At 44.1% G+C, this 19,403-nt stretch overlaps 1 protein-coding gene across 3 annotated transcripts in view; it reads right to left on the reverse strand.

The window, feature by feature from the left end:
* Nucleotides 1–4,586: 4,586 nt before the first annotated feature.
* CENPI (centromere protein I) overlaps nucleotides 4,587–19,403 on the reverse strand; it is a 28,717-nt gene continuing 13,900 nt past the window's right edge. For all 3 annotated transcript variants that reach the window (XM_073360816.1, XM_073360815.1, XM_073360817.1), the window contains 10 exons: nucleotides 17,501–17,592; nucleotides 17,038–17,155; nucleotides 16,882–16,946; nucleotides 16,198–16,295; nucleotides 15,007–15,142; nucleotides 12,380–12,504; nucleotides 10,066–10,114; nucleotides 9,682–9,915; nucleotides 7,027–7,068; nucleotides 4,587–5,836 (listed from right to left, as the gene is read on the reverse strand). In XM_073360816.1, coding sequence (XP_073216917.1) covers nucleotides 5,705–5,836; nucleotides 7,027–7,068; nucleotides 9,682–9,915; nucleotides 10,066–10,114; nucleotides 12,380–12,504; nucleotides 15,007–15,142; nucleotides 16,198–16,295; nucleotides 16,882–16,946; nucleotides 17,038–17,155; nucleotides 17,501–17,592 — 1,091 coding nt within the window. In that variant the 3' untranslated portion in view covers nucleotides 4,587–5,704. The remainder of the gene's footprint in view (nucleotides 5,837–7,026; nucleotides 7,069–9,681; nucleotides 9,916–10,065; nucleotides 10,115–12,379; nucleotides 12,505–15,006; nucleotides 15,143–16,197; nucleotides 16,296–16,881; nucleotides 16,947–17,037; nucleotides 17,156–17,500; nucleotides 17,593–19,403) is intronic.

Raw genomic sequence — 19,403 nt, forward strand, 5'->3', positions numbered from 1 at the left:
ACACGAGATTGCTTGTGGCCTTCAGAGACGTGCTGACCACAGTGGAACGCCACTTTTGGGCTCGGGAAACAAGCACTGAGTGGTTGGATCACATTGTGATGCACATCTGGGATGAGCAGTAGCTGCAGAACTTTCAGATGAGGAAAGCCACATTCATGGGACTGTGTGATGAGCTCGCCCCAGCCCTGTGGCACAAGGACACGAGAATGAGAGCTGCCCTGCCATTGGACAAGCGCACGGCGATTGCACTGTGGAAGCTGACTACTCCAGACTGCTACCGATCAGTTGCTAACCAGTTCGGAGTGGGAAAGTCGACCATTGGACTTGTGTTGACAGGAGTGTGCAGGGCCATTAATTGCATCCTGCTCCGAAAGACTGTGACTCTGGGCCACGTGCATGACATTGTAGATGGCTTTGCACAAATGGGCTACTACTCAATACTCATGAGCATGCTACTCAGTACAATACAGGGCACCTCACTGACCAGTATGAAAGATGCCTAGACAAAGAAACAAAGTTATTTATCCATGCAACATTCATTCTGGCCCTTTGAGCATCCAATCTGTGCACTGAGTGAGAAAAGAGTGTGTGCTCTTGTGTTGAAAGACTACCATAACACATATGCACATGGGGACAGAATTAAGGATTAGCAAGGTGGCAAAAGTCCTGTTTCAAGGCATGATGAGATGAACCTACAGTTTCCAAACTAAACACTTAGGTGGTGTGCTCCAAGGAAATACTGGCACACGTGTACTCAGGAACCGTTAACTCTAATATTGCTAGAGTAGTCAGCATGTACCAGGATAAATGCATTATTGTGCTAGAACCTGTACACATTCCCTTCATGGATGAGAGCACACACACACCTGTAGTGGATGAAAGAAAGCCTCTTCTAGGCTTGTTTAGCTCTACCCATCTAACAGGAAGGTTACATGGCAGCTGGATATTACCAGTGATCTTTGAAGATAATCCTGTCTATGGCATTAATCAGACAAGCCAGTCTTTTTCTACTCTCATCTCGCACTCTTTCCTCTTCCGCATGGTTTCCAGACCTGACCTCCAGGCAGAGTTCAAAGACTCACTTACTTACTTCACAGTAACTGTGATTCTGAGAGATGTGTTCTCTGTATAGATTCCACTCCTGGTGTGCATGCGTCCCATACACTCGGGCTCAGATTCTTTTGACCAGCGGTATCTCTTGGGGCTGTGCCTGTGCCCTCGCCCTCATGGGCCCCCACCAAAGGTCATAAAAAGCAAATCCAGGCCAACTGTCCCTCAGTTCCTTTGGCAATACCAAATCTAATTGTTAAAGGACACTCTAGTAGAGGAACGCTGCTCCCTATCTGGGTGTGGAGGAGCGGGGGGAAGTACATAAGAGACTTTTAAGGAATCTAGCTACCATCAAGTGGGAGAATACTGTGTGACTCTGTATGCGGGGATGGTTAGCTATTATTGTTGCCTGGTGGACTCCTAGAGGAGCTGATAGACAACTCCAAGCTCTTTAGTGACAGATAGTCCAACTCTCCAAAAATGATAATTGGTGTTAAGCCCAAATAGTGAACAGTTTCCATTTGGTAGAATGTGTAAGTTTGGTAAAACACTTTCCTAAGATGAATTAGTATATTTTGGACCTCTGAAGACGGTTGGAGGTTAGCCAGCTGGCATCCATGTGTAATGAAGGAGATGTACCTCCTTCTGGAAGAAGTAGTAAATGTAGTAGAGGATGGATGGATGGATGGATAGATAGATTTATACATTCCTAGGCCACAAAGGACCATGTAGTCTGACTCCCTGTATGACACAGGCCATAGAACTTCCCCAAAATAATTGCTAGACCAGATCTTTTAGAAAAACATCCAATCTAGATTTAAATATCAGTGATGGACAATCCACCACAACCCTTAGTACGTTTTCCAGTGATTAATTACTCTCATGCAGTACATGTTAAAAAAATTACAGCTTATTTTTGGTTTGAATTTGTCTGTCACAGAGTGGCAGGCCCCTGTGTCAGAACAGGTGCTCCCAGTCGAGCCAATTAATGCAGCAGGGCAGCACCTGGGCTATAAAGGGTCAGAGGACATTCAGTGAGGGCAAAACTGCAGCTTTCCTGCAAAGACACCCAAAGAAGAGTGTTGATGCTGGGGAAGATGGTCCCTGTCCCCAAGTGAGTTTTGTTTAAGGAGCCCTAAATTAGGGGAAAACTAGGGTGGGGCACCCTGGCCACAAGGAACTGCTCAGATGCCAGCCACCATGTTACAGTCTAGCTTCAACTTCTAACCATGGGATGGTGTTATACTTTTTGCTGCTAGCTTGAAGAGCCCATTATTAGGTAGTTGTTCCCCCATGTGGATACATATAGACTGTAATCAAGGCACCCCTTAACAGTCTCTTTTTTAAGCTAAATAGACTCAAGGAGTTCAATCTATCCCTCTAAATTCAGGCTCTCTCATCCTTTAATCATTCTCTGAATCCTCTCAGATTTATCAACATCACTCTTGAATTGTGGGCACTAGAGCTAGACACAGTATGCTAGCAGCAGTTGCACCAGTGCCAAATATAGAGGTAAAATAATTTCTCTCCTCCAACTTGAGATTCCCTTTTATGCATCCCATGATCAAATTGGGTCTTTTGGCCACACCATCACCAAGGGAGCTTATGTTCAGCTTATGTCCACCACAATCACTCAGATCCAAGAACCAGAATTGAGTTGGCCAAGGCAATGGTGGTGCTACATGATCATTGTGACTGAGCTCTGGCTGAGCTTTGTTAGAACCCATGGTATCAAAGCAATTGGCACATAAGCATAGATCATCCCGGGAGTACAGACACGTAGGAAGGCATCTGACAGGAAACCAGAGCTTTGACATCCCCCTCCCGGCCCATGCAGCAAAATGTAAATGGGCGACTATACCTCATATAATGGTGTCTTTGACTGACCACTTGTGGTTGGTTGCAAATTGCCTGCTGAGGTGGTCTGCAAGGACTAAGTGGAAAGCTCCTGGAGTAATTTCATGGTGAATGCATCCGATGAAGTGAGCTGTAGCTCACGAAAGCTTATGCTCAAATAAATTGGTTAGTCTCTAAGGTGCCACAAGTATTCCTTTTCTTTTTGCATCAGTTCCTGGGACTCTCAGCTTTCTGACATGGAGAGGGAAGGAATACAAAATATCAGCAGACAGGGATGAGCATGATCTAACACATTACTGAGGCATTGTCTGTCCTGATCTGACCTGTCCATTCCTTCATTACAGAAAGGAATGCTGTGCATGCCTGATAAATCGCTCTTAAACTCCAGCTTGCTTATTTCAAGGCAGACTTCCTGGGAAGTCAAGATGGTGGGTTGGGGGCGCCCCATGAGAATGGAAGCATTTGTCAGAAGCAGCCTGGATGGCAACAGTAGAAAAAAAGAAGGGTACCCCCCTTGCATATCTTTAGAGGATTCTAACACAAGTTCAATTATAATCTGCATAAGCATAGCATCTAGAAGTCCTAGTCATGGAGCAGGACCCCATTGTGCTAAAAACACTGTATAAACACACAGCAAAGATGTTCCCTGTCCCCAAATGAAAACTGGGGAAACCTGTTTCTTTTCTTCTAGATGATATATGTTGGGCAGAGAGATTTCAACCACTCACTGCACAGAGCAGGTGAAGTCTGGCATGCTATGTTACATAAGCACAGGAAGCCACATGCCCTAGAAGTCAGAGACAAGCTCATGATATTTGTGGATGGGTCTATAACTAGTTGAGATCCACTATGGGGAATGGCCATAGTGAACACCTAGGACTATTAAAATGTGCTCTAAATTCCCTACTGGAGAAAAAGGAATTAAATGAGAGAGACCTTGAAGAGCAATTAGGTGATATCTCCCTGCTATCTTCAGAGGCTGAAAATGAATATTCCACCTCTAAAAGTGGAGTTAAGTTAACAGGCACTTCAGGCAAAACCAGTCTCTGTACTACTATTGCATGGTATTAGTGGCCAGTACCATGAAGGGTATTTTCACCACAGAGAAGAGGTGATTTGGGTAGAGCTTACACTGTAAGATCATGTGACACCATAAAAGCTTTCGGTACTGGGATTGATGATACCAAGGAGAGCTGGACAGAGGCCATTCGTACTGATGTGGTGGGCACTGAGCTTCAGTACTGAGGAACCGTTATCATAGAGACTGGAGCACAGTGAGAATGTCAGTAGGATGCATTCTGGGCCTTGAGCTACCCCTTAAAGGGGAAGGATGAGGAGATATCGTTTTGCTATTACGACTCCATGAGGGTGACCTAGTTTTATGCCCCCACAGATGGGGTGGGAAAGGTCTCAAAACATCACACATTAACTTCAAATAAAAGTTCATTCTGTCAAGAGTTATTCTGAAAGTCTTTCAGCAAAAGGTTCTCCTGCTCTCTGAGAAGATAGGAGCCACACTTGTGGGCATAGCCACTGATGAGAAAGTAAAAAGCCATTTCTCAGATCCACTGTTTGAACATAAGTGTTTATTAACAAAGTCATTAGCCAACAACATGACCCCAAGGTTAATACGGTATTGGAGACAAAGGAACAAGCAGGATCTTTCAGAGGCAAGACACCACCATCTCTTGGTAACCATTGCTGAAAAAGGAAAAACACGTCAACATTTCCTGAAGTGTCTCCTTTTCGGAGGCAGAAAGAAAGTACAAACTACTTGGAATCATGATCAGTGTTCTCTCTCTTGTCCTCTGAGCATGGAAGTTGAAGAGCCCCGACCCTGCTTTACAACATCAGTGTGAAGTTCACTGAAAATATCCTGCTTAGGAAATGGAGTTCAGTTTCTTTTAACTGGATCTGAGTTTTAAAAAGGGTGGGAAGGAAGAAACATATCTCAAGAGAGTTCCTCTGCAGTGGCACTAAGGCAGTATTTTACATAATATAAACATATAATACACAGTTATGTACATCGCTACAAGCACAAAAGGGAAAACTGCATTTAGACTTGTCACAAGAAAATAGTGAGCTGTTAGCAATGCCCCAAGGGTGCTCAAAGCATCCATAAAACATGAACTTCAGCACAAAAATCTTCCAGCTACTGTGTGAGAATATCCTACAGAGTGGTACAAAGGAAAGCATCCTCAGGAGGTTTCATACTGAAAGCAAAATCTAAGGGGTCAGTTAGGCCAGCCTGTTACAGACCCTCAAAACCAGTATAAACAGACACCAACACAGAGGACCCAGCAGGTTCCTTAAAGTCCCCGAGTCAATATATACAATACCCTCGAAAGGTGTGTGCGCATGCATGCGTTTACACACACACACGGTGTTCCTCATTACACACTGCAGAGGGAAGTCAGGAATCACTTCTATGTGAAGGAGCACTGCTAAGTGCTATAATGAAATAAGAAAAGCAGAAGTGTTTGTGGCTTAGTTGAAGTAGACATTCCAGTATGAGGAAATGGATAGTGAACAGTGACATTGCACAGGACACAGACTCAGCAGCAGCAAACCACAGAAGTTTGGCAGGGACATCCAGGTTCAGTGCACTGTTGATTGAAGTCAGTTCAACCATTCTTTCCCTGTCCTTGTTTTGCTAAGGAGACGTCAGTATCAAAATGTAACACAGCTAGCTGCTCAGTCTACTTCTTCCCTAGACTACAGAGGTGTCAGAGGCAGAGCCTGCTATACTCTGCTTTCTTGGTCTGGACAATCAGAAGAATCCTTATGAACCAGTTTGTTACACCTGAACATTCCCTGACTTGGTTTGGGAGACCTGGGAAACACGATTGATGCTGCTTTCGATGAAGAGTTTCAAGCCTTGTAACCCCTGCATGTAGAGATATTCCAGATACCAGTTCCACCTCCTCCCCTATAGAAAAAGAAATATGGCAGTTAAGTGTCTGGGGCCATAGATGCAGTTGTAGCCTCTTTTTGCCTTAACCTGGAAATATGCAAATACAGACTATAAAAAGCCTGAATACACCTGCCCTGCCACATGATTATGCACTGCACAAAGATTACATCCTACCCCAGGCTCCCAAGTGACTGGATGCCTCATAGGATCTGACACTGAGCCTTTTACCTATAGGTCACCATTTCAAATCTGGCCTATCTTGATAGTGATCTAAAGTCATTATCATTTGGTAACTATTCAGGACCTACATAAATCCCATTTCTGGGAGACAGAAGCCCACTGGTTGTCTCCTTGGCAGGTCCAGCAAAGTGGTTGAGGATTGGATGAGCCATAAAACAGAACTCTCCGTCCCACAATGAAGTTACCCTAGTTCAGTTTTAAGGCACACTGACAGGGCAGCACAAGGGGAAGCTTGAACCGTCACTGCCCAGGCTGATCCTATTCAGTGGAGGATTTCTGTGTCTAGCAGCATTCACGGTCACTTTAGCAGTACGTTCACTTTAAAATTAAAGAAAAGAATGTACTGCTACCCCAGAATGTGAACGCTGTTTAGACTGGTTTCAGAGTAGCAGCCTTGTTAGTCTGTATTCGCAAAAAGGAGTACTTGTGGCACCTTAGAGACTAACTAAATTTGTTAGTACTCCTTTTCTTTTTGCTATTTAGACTGATATTGGAAATTCTGACAAGCTTAATCCATTTGTGAGAGAACAATTTCCCCAGGAGCAAATTCTCCAATAGTTAAGAGTTAAGTAAAACTTCTTGACCTACAATAAATGAAGCCTCAGGACAGAGGTGTGTAAGTCCACTGGCTGTACATGGCTGCTATACCAAAATGCTCCCAGACCAGAGTACACTGCTCTAGTCATCAGGTAACACACAGTCCTGTCCTCATTATGAACAGTTGGAACTCTGTAGTGAATGCAACTGAAGCAAGCTTCTCTGGATCCACAAGTGAGTCTTCATCTTTGATTGAGTTCTCATGTGTCATGACCAGACGAGAGCATAAACCGTCCTTTCAGGCTCCTTATCCTTCTCGTTGGACATGGTATTTTTGAAGATGGTGAACAGCACCCCTGTACTTTTATTACTAACCTATAGCTCAATACAGCCAGTTTTCACATACTATTTAAAAATAAACACATTACCTTAATTAAGTTGAAGTTCAGAGTTTTATCTTCGGGCCAAGCCTTGTGGAGGGGAAAAAAAAGTAAACAGAAGTCAGATCAGATAAAACCCTCTGTCCTGAGTTGTTAGGCCTCAGCCCTGCTGAGTCCCCTTAAGGCAGGAGCTCCGTGAGTGCAAGGAAGCTATGGCAATTGTGAATATGCACCAGGATGGAGCTGTAGCATTCTCCTGACACCAATCCATAAATAGCAAGGTACCATGGAAAATACTCTGCCAGAAGTCAATACTTCTGGACAGAAACAAGGAATATTTATAAACTTATTGAATTCCTGTGTCTCAAAGGCTAAGGAACCACCATCTCAACACTACCAATGGGAGCAAGAATAGAGAATCCTATGAGGCTTAGTTTATTGCCTCACTGTTTCAGGGACTGTTCTCTGAATCTGCTGCAGGGCAGCACCCTCTGGTGCTCTGGAAAGATTTACTCAACAATGGAGCATGTTTTCAGGAGAAGCAGGCACTGCAGACAAGAACTTTTCCTCTCCTTTGTTTTGCTAACAATCTTTAAACCTGTTTGTGGTTCCCAAGTAGAGAACAGTCAGTGATTCTGGATGAGGAATGCTAGCACTGCCCATCAGCAATGTCTTCTACAGGGTGTGGGGAGGTATAAGAGGACCTCAGGACAAAGATGGAAGGAAAAGAAATATTTTTGGCATAGAATTCCCTCAGGGAGTATAAGCTGCACCCATGCACTGAACGTTCAAGGGTAGGATAGGGCATGGCAGTTTTCAGAGAATGCATATGATGCATGTCCCTTGCTTTGTTTGCATTCTGCATGGGCTCCTTTTGGAAATTCTGCCCTGAGACCAAAGACTTCTGGTTTAAAAGCAATATTTTAAAAAGTGTTCTAACACACACATGCAGACTTTGATTTTACATTAGAAGTATTGTCAAGGAAATTAGCGGTGAGTGACTAGAGAGGAAAGGTGAAAGACAGTTAGAATAATGTAATGATGTTTCCTAAACAATGGAATTGAAGGCTTGCCTACACTTGAAAGTTAACTTGGATTAAGATCGAGAGTGAATTTGGAGCAAAATAAATAGCTCCAAGTGTAGACATTTATTTGAGAATAAGCCCCTCTCCCTGCCCCCAGGTGAGCACTGAAGTTAGACCTCTGAAAACCAGAAATACAAAGTTAAGATACATGCCACACCCACAATGTGACCTTAACTCAAAGATAGCAGAGTAAGGTCCCAACATGCCAATAAAACACATACCAGCACTTCCCTTACAGATGCTGCAAAACCCTTAGTGCTCATGTGCTGTCTTGCCAAAGACTAAAAACCTGTTTGCTGTGGCAAAACTCAGGTTTAAGACAGGAGTAGCAAACAGAACCTACTTACACTTGGCCTACACTCCAACACTGAGGGTATGTCTACACCGCAGTTAAAAACCCACAGCTGGCCAGTGCCAGCTGACTGGGGTTCACAGGGCTCAGGGTAAGGGACTGTTTTATTGCGTTGTAGACATTCCAGCTCAGGCTGCAGCCCAAGCTCTGGGACTCTCCCATCTCAGAGCCCTAGAGTCTGGGCTCCAGCCAGAGCATCAACACTGCAGTTAAACAGCCCCTTAGCCTGAGCCTCACAAACCGAATCAGCTGGCATGGAACAGCTGCGGGTGTCTAACTGCAGTGTAGGCATAACCTGAGCTTACTCCACATAAGCCACCCCAGATTTGCTAAACGTTACCGCCCTTTCATCCAGGTCCTGAGGATTCCTTCTGAGACATTACCTTCATTTCCTCCTCATTAAGCCCTAAAGACCACTGTTATGTATGCCACAGAATGCGGACAATCTCCAAACCAAGGAAGACACCTGTGCACACCTCTGTGGCAACACTGTACAAAACTCAGTGCTGAAATGGGGCATACTTCATCCTTCCAAGTACACATGCATCTCATCATATCACAACAGCAGCTCCGTCAACCTCCAACTTATTTGTCCCTCATTCAATACAGCTACAAATAACACAATGAAGGCATTTGGAATGCATGCAGATAAAAATGCTGGAATTCAAATCTGTGGAGACTGCCACAAATTCTCATAGAACAGCCTCATCTCTATTAATTATGCTTCCCCCACTGCTTATTGAACTATTGCCAGTAGTTAGTGCCAGCTCCAGGGGACAGCTAAGGTTGTGTTGCGGGGGAGCATGTACCCCAGTTTTGCATTTCCCTGATTTTCAAGAGGTTTAAGTTTAGACTCTCTCCACATTCTAGAAGGGCACAAGGCACCACTGGGCAACCTCAATTCCACACTAATGAAGTTTTTGGACATTTAATATTTAGCCATGTTACTTCTACCCATGCCTCAAAAGGATTTGGCCACACTATAATCATGGAGTTTAAAAGCAAAACACGTTTAAAACCATTGCCTTATGTACTTTTATACCAAGCAAACAACCAAAACTAAACTGTTCAGACTGAGCTGCTTGGCTGAGATGAACACAAAGCACTAGTTTCAGCCCACCTAGCAGAGTACCAATGCTTGAAAACACAAGTCAACTCAAGCAGTGCAAGAGGGGGGACAGTTCTCTAGCTGAATTCTCAAGGTGGAGTGACTGATTCAGAGTGGCCCCCCACTATTGTGCTGCCAATCATTGCTCACACCCTTACCTGCTGCAGGAATAGGATAGCATAGCCCGTCAGGGCTGGGTGGTGGACAATGTTGAAGCTGTTCCTGACCTCCTGCACTCTGGTTTTCTTCAGTACTTCCGGATCTAGGCGAATGCCCTGAGGGTGGATATCCTTCTGGAATGCACTGGATGTCCACAGACAGCCCACCATGGCCATTATGTACTGGTTGTACTCTTGGTAAGTCTGGCTACTGAACTTGAATTGCAGTATTGTCTGATGGGATCAGAAAACAATTCTGTTGCACTGGTGTACTACCCTTATTCCTTGCAACAGTGTCATTAAAGCACTGCCTCCCCAACAACTTGTTTATAACCCTTTTATTACTGTCCACAGTACTTTACTGCAAAGGTTTGTTCATACTACCTTTTTAATCAGCTCATTTTCTTTCGCAGCTACCAAGTTGGTTCGATACCTAAAGGAATGAACAAATGGAAGAGACTTAAGTGCCCTCTGAATTCTAATGCAGATAAATACTAGAGAAAGACAGGTGTGCTGCTTCAGAACAAGTAAGGCAGCTTTTATCCGACACTAGTAAGACCGAGCTTTCCTCCTCCTCCAATTATAAATAAGGCTACCTTTTAGTCACAGGTATTTTTGGTAAAAATCATGGACAGTAAACAAAAATTCATGGCCTGTCCATGACTTGTACTATATACCCCTAACTAAAACTTGGGCTGGGGGGCCATGGGTCCTCTGCGGGGAGGGGGCGGTCCAGGAGTGCTGCGGGTGCTGGTGGCCCGAGATCCCCGCTGGTGCTGGCGGGAGGGGGAAGGAAGGCAGGTAGCGGTGTGCGGCCCAGGACCCTTGCTGGTGCTGCGGGGGGGAGGAGGAGGGAGGCCAGCTCCGCAGAGCTCCCCTGAAGCGGCTAGCATGTCCCTGCAGCTCCTAGCAGGAGGGAAGGCCAAGGGGGCACTGTGCGCTGCCCCCTCCACAAGCGCTGGCTCCACAGCTCCCATTGGCTGGGAACCGCAACCAATGGGAGCTGCGGGGTGGTGCCTACAGGCAGGGGCAGCATGCAGAGCCCCCTGGCCTCTCTGCCTACGAGCTGCAGGGACGTGCCGGCCGCTTCTGGGGAGCCTCCCTCCTTCCCCCCCGGTGAGGTAAGTGCCACCCCTTACCACAACCTCTTACCCCAGCCCTGAGCCCCTCCCACTCCCAAACTGCTGCTGCTGGCCCAGGGGTTGCCCAGTTTAGGCAGCCTGAGCCAGCCACTGCAGAAGTCACGGAATCCGTGACCTCTGTGACGGACACGGAGCGTTAAATTATAAACACTGATGGAAGGATGAGTTCAAAGGGACTTCACCACTTGGCACAGGACCAGCCTCCATCCAGGGACTAGGGAGAAGGAAGATACTAAGAGATGAGCTCTCGTTCAACTAACAAACTTTGAGGTTCCTTAGTAACAGAGAATATAGGACGGGAAGGGACCTCCTTGTTGCATGAGCAATGTGTTCCAAATCAAATCAGGGACAAAATCACCTTCATACAACTCAACAGGCTATATGCAGTGTGCAGCCCTGAAATCTAGCACAAAAATGCAACGTGCTTTTAAAAAGGAGCCTGTCATTCAACAAGTAATAGAACCTGACAGTTTTTCTGTATAAATAAGCACTAGCTGCTCTTATCTCTCGGAGAGCGCACGGTCACTTTAATTACCCTGCAGTCTCCTTAGAGAGAAAGCCACATGGACAGCCCTACGCCAGCTGTCAGCAATTGGCTACTTTTCTTATCTGATGCAACCACTGGAACACACACCACCAAGAACAGCAGCAGTTTAGTAGGTCCTACAGAGAAATGAACAATGCTCTCTCCAGACCTACAGGCAGCCTCCAGGCCTTCTAGACTCAGAGGCAGCAAAACCCCTCATACTCAGTGCTGCCCTAAACAGGGCAGCTCAGCACAGTACTCCTCTTTCTGCAAATGTGAGTCTAATGGTTAGAGCAGAGGTTCTTAACCTTTTTCTTTGAGGCCCCCACAACATGCTAAAAAACTCCAGGGCCCATCTGTGCTGCAATAACTGATTTTCTGCATATAAAAGCCAGGGCTGGCATTAGGGGGTAGCAAGCAGGGCAATTGCCTGGGGCCCCATGCCACAGGGGCCCCCACAAAGCCACATTACTCAAGCTTTGGCTTCAGCCCCAGGTGGCAGGGCTCAGGGACTTGGGCTTCAGCCCCATGCAGTGGGGCTTCAGCTTTCTGCCCTGGGCCCCAGCAAGTCTAATGTTGGCCGTGCTTGGAGGCCCCCCGAAACCTGCTTGAGGACCTCGGACCCCTGGTTGAGAACTACGGGGTTAGAGCACAAGCCTGGGAGTTTGATGCTCTAGGCATCAGTCAGGAATTGAACCTGTTAGGTGAGTTACTTAAGGTCTTAAAGTATTAAGAGAATACCTCCCTCCCTCCCTCCGAAATGGCATCAGTGACCTGAAACTAGTTTCTGTTGTTATTTGGGATAACAATATAGAAAAGGTTGAAAATCACTGCTGTAAAGTATATGGCCAGCACTCAGAATAGCCCAAGAACTCCCACTCCTGCCCCTTTCACACAGAGAGTGGGAGAGAACACAGAAGACTTCATGGAATTCCCATGCTCTTGTTTGACAACAGAGAGAGGCATCTCCCCAACGGATGATCAGAATAGAAGATGTGATAAAGTCAAAAGACCTCCCCATCTTTGGTACCTGTACATAATGTAGCAGAGCTGGTTCAGACTGACAGAATCCATGCTGAGCAGTGCTGGGTAGAAAACTCCAGGAGGAGGCATCAACAACAAGGGTAGGTTATACTTAAGATAGACATCGCACACCTGCAGGAAGGAAACAAATCCATACAGCTTGTTACAACCACCGTTATCAATTCCTACAACACCTACAGAGAAAAACGAGCATTACATCACTTGTCTGCGCTCCTATTAACTGACACCTTGGAAGGGAAGGTGGGAGAGAAGCAATTCCATTTGTTCCCTCCCTAACCACATCATCAAGTCTTTCATAGATTCCAAAGCCAGAAGGCACCACTATGACCATCTAGTCTGACCTCCTGCATAAGACAGGCCATAGAACTTCCCCAATATAATTCCTAGAGCAGATCTATTGGAAAAACATCCAATCTTAATTTCAAAAATTGCCACTGATGTAGAATCCACCATGACCCTCGAGCAGGAGCTTGTGTAAATGTCAGTCTAAACCCTGAAAATTGGCCTACACTCATGCACTGGGTAGTGGAAATCTAATTTTTCCCTTTAGAGACTATACAGCAGCCACTTTCTCTCTGATACTTCTGTATCTGTAGCTCAGGTCTGGTCCAGTCCAAGCTAACAGCAAGTCTGGGTTAGGTATTACCAGTGAATCACATAATTGAGATCAAATAAATTTTATCAGTTAGACAGTTCAAGTAGCAATAATTGGCCACAGCAGAAAGCTTTGCCCTCAAGAGATTTTAAATTAAAATGCTGTTTTTGTGCACTTTGAATTGAATTTGTTTCCCTCTACATATAGCTTGATACAGAAAAGATGTGATTTAGTCATGATTTAAAATCAGCAGGCAGTAAACCTTGATTTAAAATCAGTTTTAATCTTATTTTGCATTTGTACTTTTCAGGTTATTCTTCTAAAGGAAGGTTGATTCTCATTGGTGGGTAACCATTAAAACACAGGATTTGCAATTAAATAAATGTATGCTAAAATTGGTACTTTTTGCCAACTGCGAGATTACACTATATATGCATTTATTAAATCAATTATATAGATTAATAAAGTAAAAATTAAGAATCTGAATTAATGCATTACATTAGAAGAGGGTGATGGATGCATTTTGGATTTAGTAGATTAATATTTTACACTCATGATTTGTATCACATTGTATATGGATAGAAACAAATTCAATTCAAAGGACAAACAGTTAAATAAAACTACCTTAAATGTGCTGGACACAAGAAAAAAAAATCAAAATATGTTTTACGTTTAAATAACTAACTGATCTGTTAAATAAAGGAAGTATTAGTAAATTGAACTAATTACTTCTGGTCACAATATCCTTTAAGATTTTAGAACTAGGATGCCTCATCATATCACACATTGTTTTTATTCACTGATTGAAAGACGAAGACAAGTTTTTTTGCTTTTTCAGCTCCTCATCAATTTCTCAACTTTGAATGAACTAGTTGATTCAACCAGTTCTGTCAAAAGCTGGATTAGCACTTCAATAAACTCTGGTTCCAGATGTTTAGCCAGAGACTTCCTCCAGGTTTAGTAGTTTGACTTTATTTAAAAAACTTTGGCCACAAACACGGACTTGAGCGTTGGTTTTAAATTTTAAGAAGATTTTAATAGATTATAGTAAGTTTAGACCCTAACATTGTCGTCAGTTTCAGATAGGTTTATTTTTAAAACGAAAAAGTAATTTAAATAAAATCCCTTTATTTTTAAATCATTTTAAACTCTCTGAAACAAATAGTAAAGAAAAGGTCTTACTTTTTTCAGAAAAATATTTTAAAAAGGATTGAAATTTGAGTTTTTTCTAGTTAGTTTAAAAAGATTCAGGTTGGTAGTATCCCTTTAATATCTTGCTATTGTGTGTGAGAGAATATCAATAGTACCCAACCCCCCCTAAAAAAACAAATACAAAAATTCTCTAGGATAGCTACTTGGATCCATGCTTTAGGGCTTCAGCTGGTCTCCTGGAAGGGTCAGGCTGTATAGAAAATTCTCTCAGATGCTTGGCTTTTGCTCACATGCTCAGGATCAGACTGCCCTTTTTGGGTCCAGGAAGGAATTGTCCCCCAGGTCAGATTGGCAGGGACCCTCTGATTTTTTTGCCTTCCACTGGAACATGGGCCTTAGGTTGCATGGGTTGGGAACATGGGGCTTGCTAGGATCATCTGGTCATCTCCCACCTACTCAATTCCGTGCAAATACAGAGACCCTGGGCATTAATATGTCTTGGTCCCCCCTATTCTCTGTCTGTGGCACACAATTTCGTCTCCAGGAGGACTGAAGTACTGGAGTCAAAAAAAAAAAAATCTAGATTAGATTAAATTTGGGGTAAACTGGGTGGAGTTTAGTGGCCTGAAATGTGCAGGTCAGACTAGACGATCTGGTAGTCCCTTCTGGCCTTAAACTTGGATGCAGAAGCTATCATCTATGACTAGTGGACCTGTCCAGCAATTAGAAGGCTCTAGCACTTAATCAAGCATAACATCTAAAAATTATTAGAAGGAAGGATACATTATGCTCTTGCACAATGAGTGGAAACTGCTCTTAGAGAAGTGGGACATCTTAAAATGCTAAGAGTAATGGGATATACATACTGTCTCATAGAAATCCAGAATAAAGTACAGCAAGAAAGTAGCATTGTTCTCCAAACGCAGTGCTACAGTGGAGATCCACCCTACAAAGTGGATCAGCTCAGCCACAGAGTTCACCAGTCCAGAAAGAGTGGTGTTCCTACAACAGCAGTCGGAGAAACAGACAATGTTAACACAACTCGTCAGCTTTAAAATACAGAACAGAGTTAAGCAGCATGACAAGAGAACTCTAGGTTTCCCCACCCTCAGTGTTGAAGTCAGCAACATTAACTTGGATACATTCACAAATTAAACAGAACAGAGTTATCCAAAATACTACACAAAATATGGCCACGTCTTCATTGCTGGAGGGCTCTTGACTTCAATCTGCTGACTTTTGGGCCTGTATGTTCTCAATGTTAGTATTTTTACTAACATAGCTTTTTGCATCACTGCTTCAGTATTACAGCCTCAAGCCTGGATTGACAAAAACTAACCCCAACCTGCCTGCTTTGTGGTCTAAGATAAGTTGGGATATTTACATTTTGACAATTTAAAAAGCGCTCATAAGTCAGAAAGGAAGGGATATGAATTAAATGTTCAGATACTATGATGAAGAGTTGGGTATGAGAACCGAGGCAGATGATTGTTCTTTTCTAAGCCTAGAAAATACTGCGTGTCAAGTTTCAGAGTAACAGCCGTGTTAGTCTGTATTCACAAAAAGAAAAGGAGTACTTGTGGCAGTCTCTAAGGTGCCACAAGTACTCCTTTTCTTTTTGTTTGTGTCAAGTAGAAATGAGTGAAAAAGGAATTTTGACTTGGGGAACACAAAGATTATGCGGAGGCTATCCAGCCATACTCCGGAACTCCCTTAAAAAAATGCTGTAAGTGTGGTTCATGCTATTGGTACATTCATTCTACTTTGAGTACTACATTGCTGAAAAGACATGCAAAACATTAAGATATGTACTTTTAATGACATTACTGCAAGATACAAGATATGAATAAACTGTTTCATAGCAACCTTAATAGAAGTGATTGCAATAAATTAAAAATAAAATAAAGAACAGGATTCACAACTAAGCTAAATTTTCACAGAAGCAGTAAAGCATTTTCTGACTCTCTAATCAGCATTTGTGGTGGGGAATAAAAACAGGATATTTTCATGAGCATCACACACAAATACTGCATTGTGTGCAATTCAGATGAACTTACAAAGGACTGATTTTAGGATCAGACTCCATATCCAACTGCATTACATGCCAATTCAGCCAGTTCTGCAACAGCTCCTTCAGACTCTCAAGAACACTACACTGCAAGAGGGAAAAAGCAGTGGATTATGTACATTGTAGAGGAATGTCTGAATGCTAAATAAAAATAGGCCATCATTTTCAAAGTATACTGTGAAGGTTTCAGATAGTTTATCATCAGGACTATGAGAAAGAGAGAGCTAGCTGAAACCTCCATGTAGGACACCTGCACTCAAGGCAGGGAGATTAACAAAGGGTGTAACAACTGCAGGGACACAGAACTCAGGCTGAAACGATGAAACAAAAGAAAAGCTGTCTTGCTGGATTATACCAACCTAAATCAGCATCATGGTGGGTGCAAAATATATTTGTATTTCCAATTCAAACACCGTGCCTTATTTCCAGTTGAAATTGCTTAATTAAAAATAAGAAAAGAAAAGGGCCAGGGGCTTCCTAAAATAGTTACCTCCCCACTATACATTTTAACCCTCTCTGTAAACTGGAGAGGACCCATGCTGGACAGGCCCAGATCCAGCACCAAACTGGGAAGCCCATTTTACTGTCTGTAGATTGCTTCACCTACTTCCCCTAGTGGGAACAGCAATACCAAGTAAATCTGCATGTGACCAATATAATGTCCTTGAATTACCTTAAAATAAAGGGATGATGTGAAAAAAAGCTGTGCCAGAGGTTCACAAAGATGTGGTTTCATTTCTGAAAACAGAGGAGAGAAGTCAAATATCTGTGGAAGAATCCAATCCAGCCAGACCAGATATAGTTCAAGATCATAGTCTAGACTACATACCCGAGAAGCTGCTGAGGGGGATCCAGCTCACCAGCCTGAGGATTTGCGATCGACAGCAGAAACCATCCCAGAGGGGAAGGCTCTTATACAAGAATTCTTCACAGGAAGAGAACCCCTCCTGAAGGGTACAAGATTAAAACCTTCAAAAAAAAAAAAAATCACAATCCCTTCCCTTTTCCAATTCCCCGCCACAATTCACTAGAGAAGGGCAGAGACCCTCCTTCTTCCCCTCCCTCATGCAATCCGTCAGCTAATGACTGCAGCTTCCCAAATTATCATTCTTCCAGAAAGAGGAGACAGTTCAGCAACCTGGACTTGCCCTGCGAATGCATTTTTGCTAATCTCTTATTGCTGTTTCTAAGATTGTAATCTTTAAGGCATCCCACAGGAAATGGATGAGCCACAAATACATCCTAAGCAAAAGGCTTAATTGAGTACAGGGCTTCATTAAGTAGGTGCTTACCTGCAAGAAACACTCCGTCTTGTAGACGATATCCAGGAAGTCCTTGAACTCTTCTTCATACTGCTGATTATCAAGCTTATACCAAGTGCATTCTAAACCAGAGGGAATAAAGAAACAGAGTACAAGGAGTACAGACAAGGATGCAACAACCAGAAGCAGAATCACTGCAGACTACGTGGCTCTGGGAAGAAGGATAAAGGAGTTTGAGGTGCAAGTGGTGTTCTCATCCATCCTCCCCGTGGAAGGAAAAGGCCTGGGTAGAGACTGTCGAATCGTGGAAGTCAACGAATGGCTATGCAGGTGGTGTCGGAGAGAAGGCTTTGGATTCTTTGACCATGGGATGGTGTTCCAAGAAGGAGTGCTAGGCAGAGACGGGCTCCACCTAACGAAGAGAGGGAAGAGCATCTTCGCAAGCAGGCTGGCTAACCTAGTGAGGAGGGCTTTAAACTAGGTTCACTGGGGGAAGGAGACCAAAGCCCTGAGGTAAGTGGGGAAGTGGGATACCGGGAGGAGGCACGAGCAGAAGCGCGTGAGAGGGGAGGGCTCCTGCCTCATACTGAGAAAGAGGGGTGATCAGCAGGTTACCTCAAGTGCCTATATACAAATGCATGAAGCCTGGGAAACAAGCAGGGAGAACTGGAAGTCCTGGCACAGTCAAGAAATTATGATGTGATTGGAATAACAGAGACTTGGTGGGATAACTCACATGACTGGAGTACTGTCACGGATGGATATAAGCTGTTCAGGAAGGACAGAAAAGGTGGGGGAGTTGCACTGTGTGTAAGAGAGCAGTATGACTGCTCAGAGCTCCGGTATGAAACTGCAGAAAAACCTGAGAGTCTCTGGATTAAGTTTAGAAGAGTGAGCAACAAGGGTGATGTCATGGTGGGAGTCTATTATAGACCACCAGACCAGGGGGATGAGGTGGATGAGGCTTTCTTCCAGCAACTCGCAGAAGTTACTAGATTGCAGGCCCTGGTTTTCATGGGAGACTTCAATCACCCTGACATCTGCTGGGAGAGCAATACAGCGGTGCACAGGCAATCCAGGAAGTTTTTGGAAAATGTAGGGGACAATTTCCTGGTGCAAGTGCTGGAGGAACCAATTAGGGGCAGAGCTCTTCTTGACCTGCTGCTCACAAACCGGGAAGAATTAGTAGGGGAAGGAAAAGTGGATGGGAACCTGGGAGGCAGTGATGAAATGGTCGAGTTCAGGATCCTAACACAAGGAAGAAAGGAGAGCAGCAGAATACAGACCCTGGACTTCAGAAAAGCAGACTTTGACTCCCTCAGGGAACTGATGGGCAACATCCCCTGGGAGAATAACATGAGGGGGAAAGGAGTCCAGGAGAGCTGGCTGTATTCTAAAGAATCCTTATTAAGGTTACAGAGACAAACCATCCCAATGTGTAGAAAGAATAGTAAATATGGCAGGTGATCAGCTTGGCTTAACAGTGAAATCCTTGCTGATCTTAAGTACAAAAGAGAAGCTTACAAGAAGTGGAAGATTGGACAAATGACCAGGGATGAATATAAAAATATTGCTCGGGCTTGCAGGAGTGAAATGAGGAAGCCCAAATCAAACCTGGAGTTGCAGCTAGCAAGAGATGTTAAGGGTAACAAGAAGGGTTTCTTCAGGTATGTTAGCAACAAGAAGAAAGCCAAGGAAAGTGTGGGCCCCTTACTGAATGAGGGAGGCAACCTAGTGACAGAGGATGTGGAAAAAGCTAATGTACTCAATGTTTTTTTTGCCTCCGTCTTCACGAACAAGGTCAGCTCCCAGACTGCTGCACTGGGCAGCACAGCATGGGGAGAAGGTGACCAGCCCTCTGTGGAGAAAGAAGTGGTTCGGGACTATTTAGAAAGGCTGGAAGAGCACAAAGTCCCTGGGGCCGGATGCTTTG

Source organism: Lepidochelys kempii, chromosome 9, assembly GCF_965140265.1.
Source record: "Lepidochelys kempii isolate rLepKem1 chromosome 9, rLepKem1.hap2, whole genome shotgun sequence".
Classification (NCBI taxonomy): Eukaryota; Metazoa; Chordata; order Testudines; family Cheloniidae; genus Lepidochelys; species Lepidochelys kempii.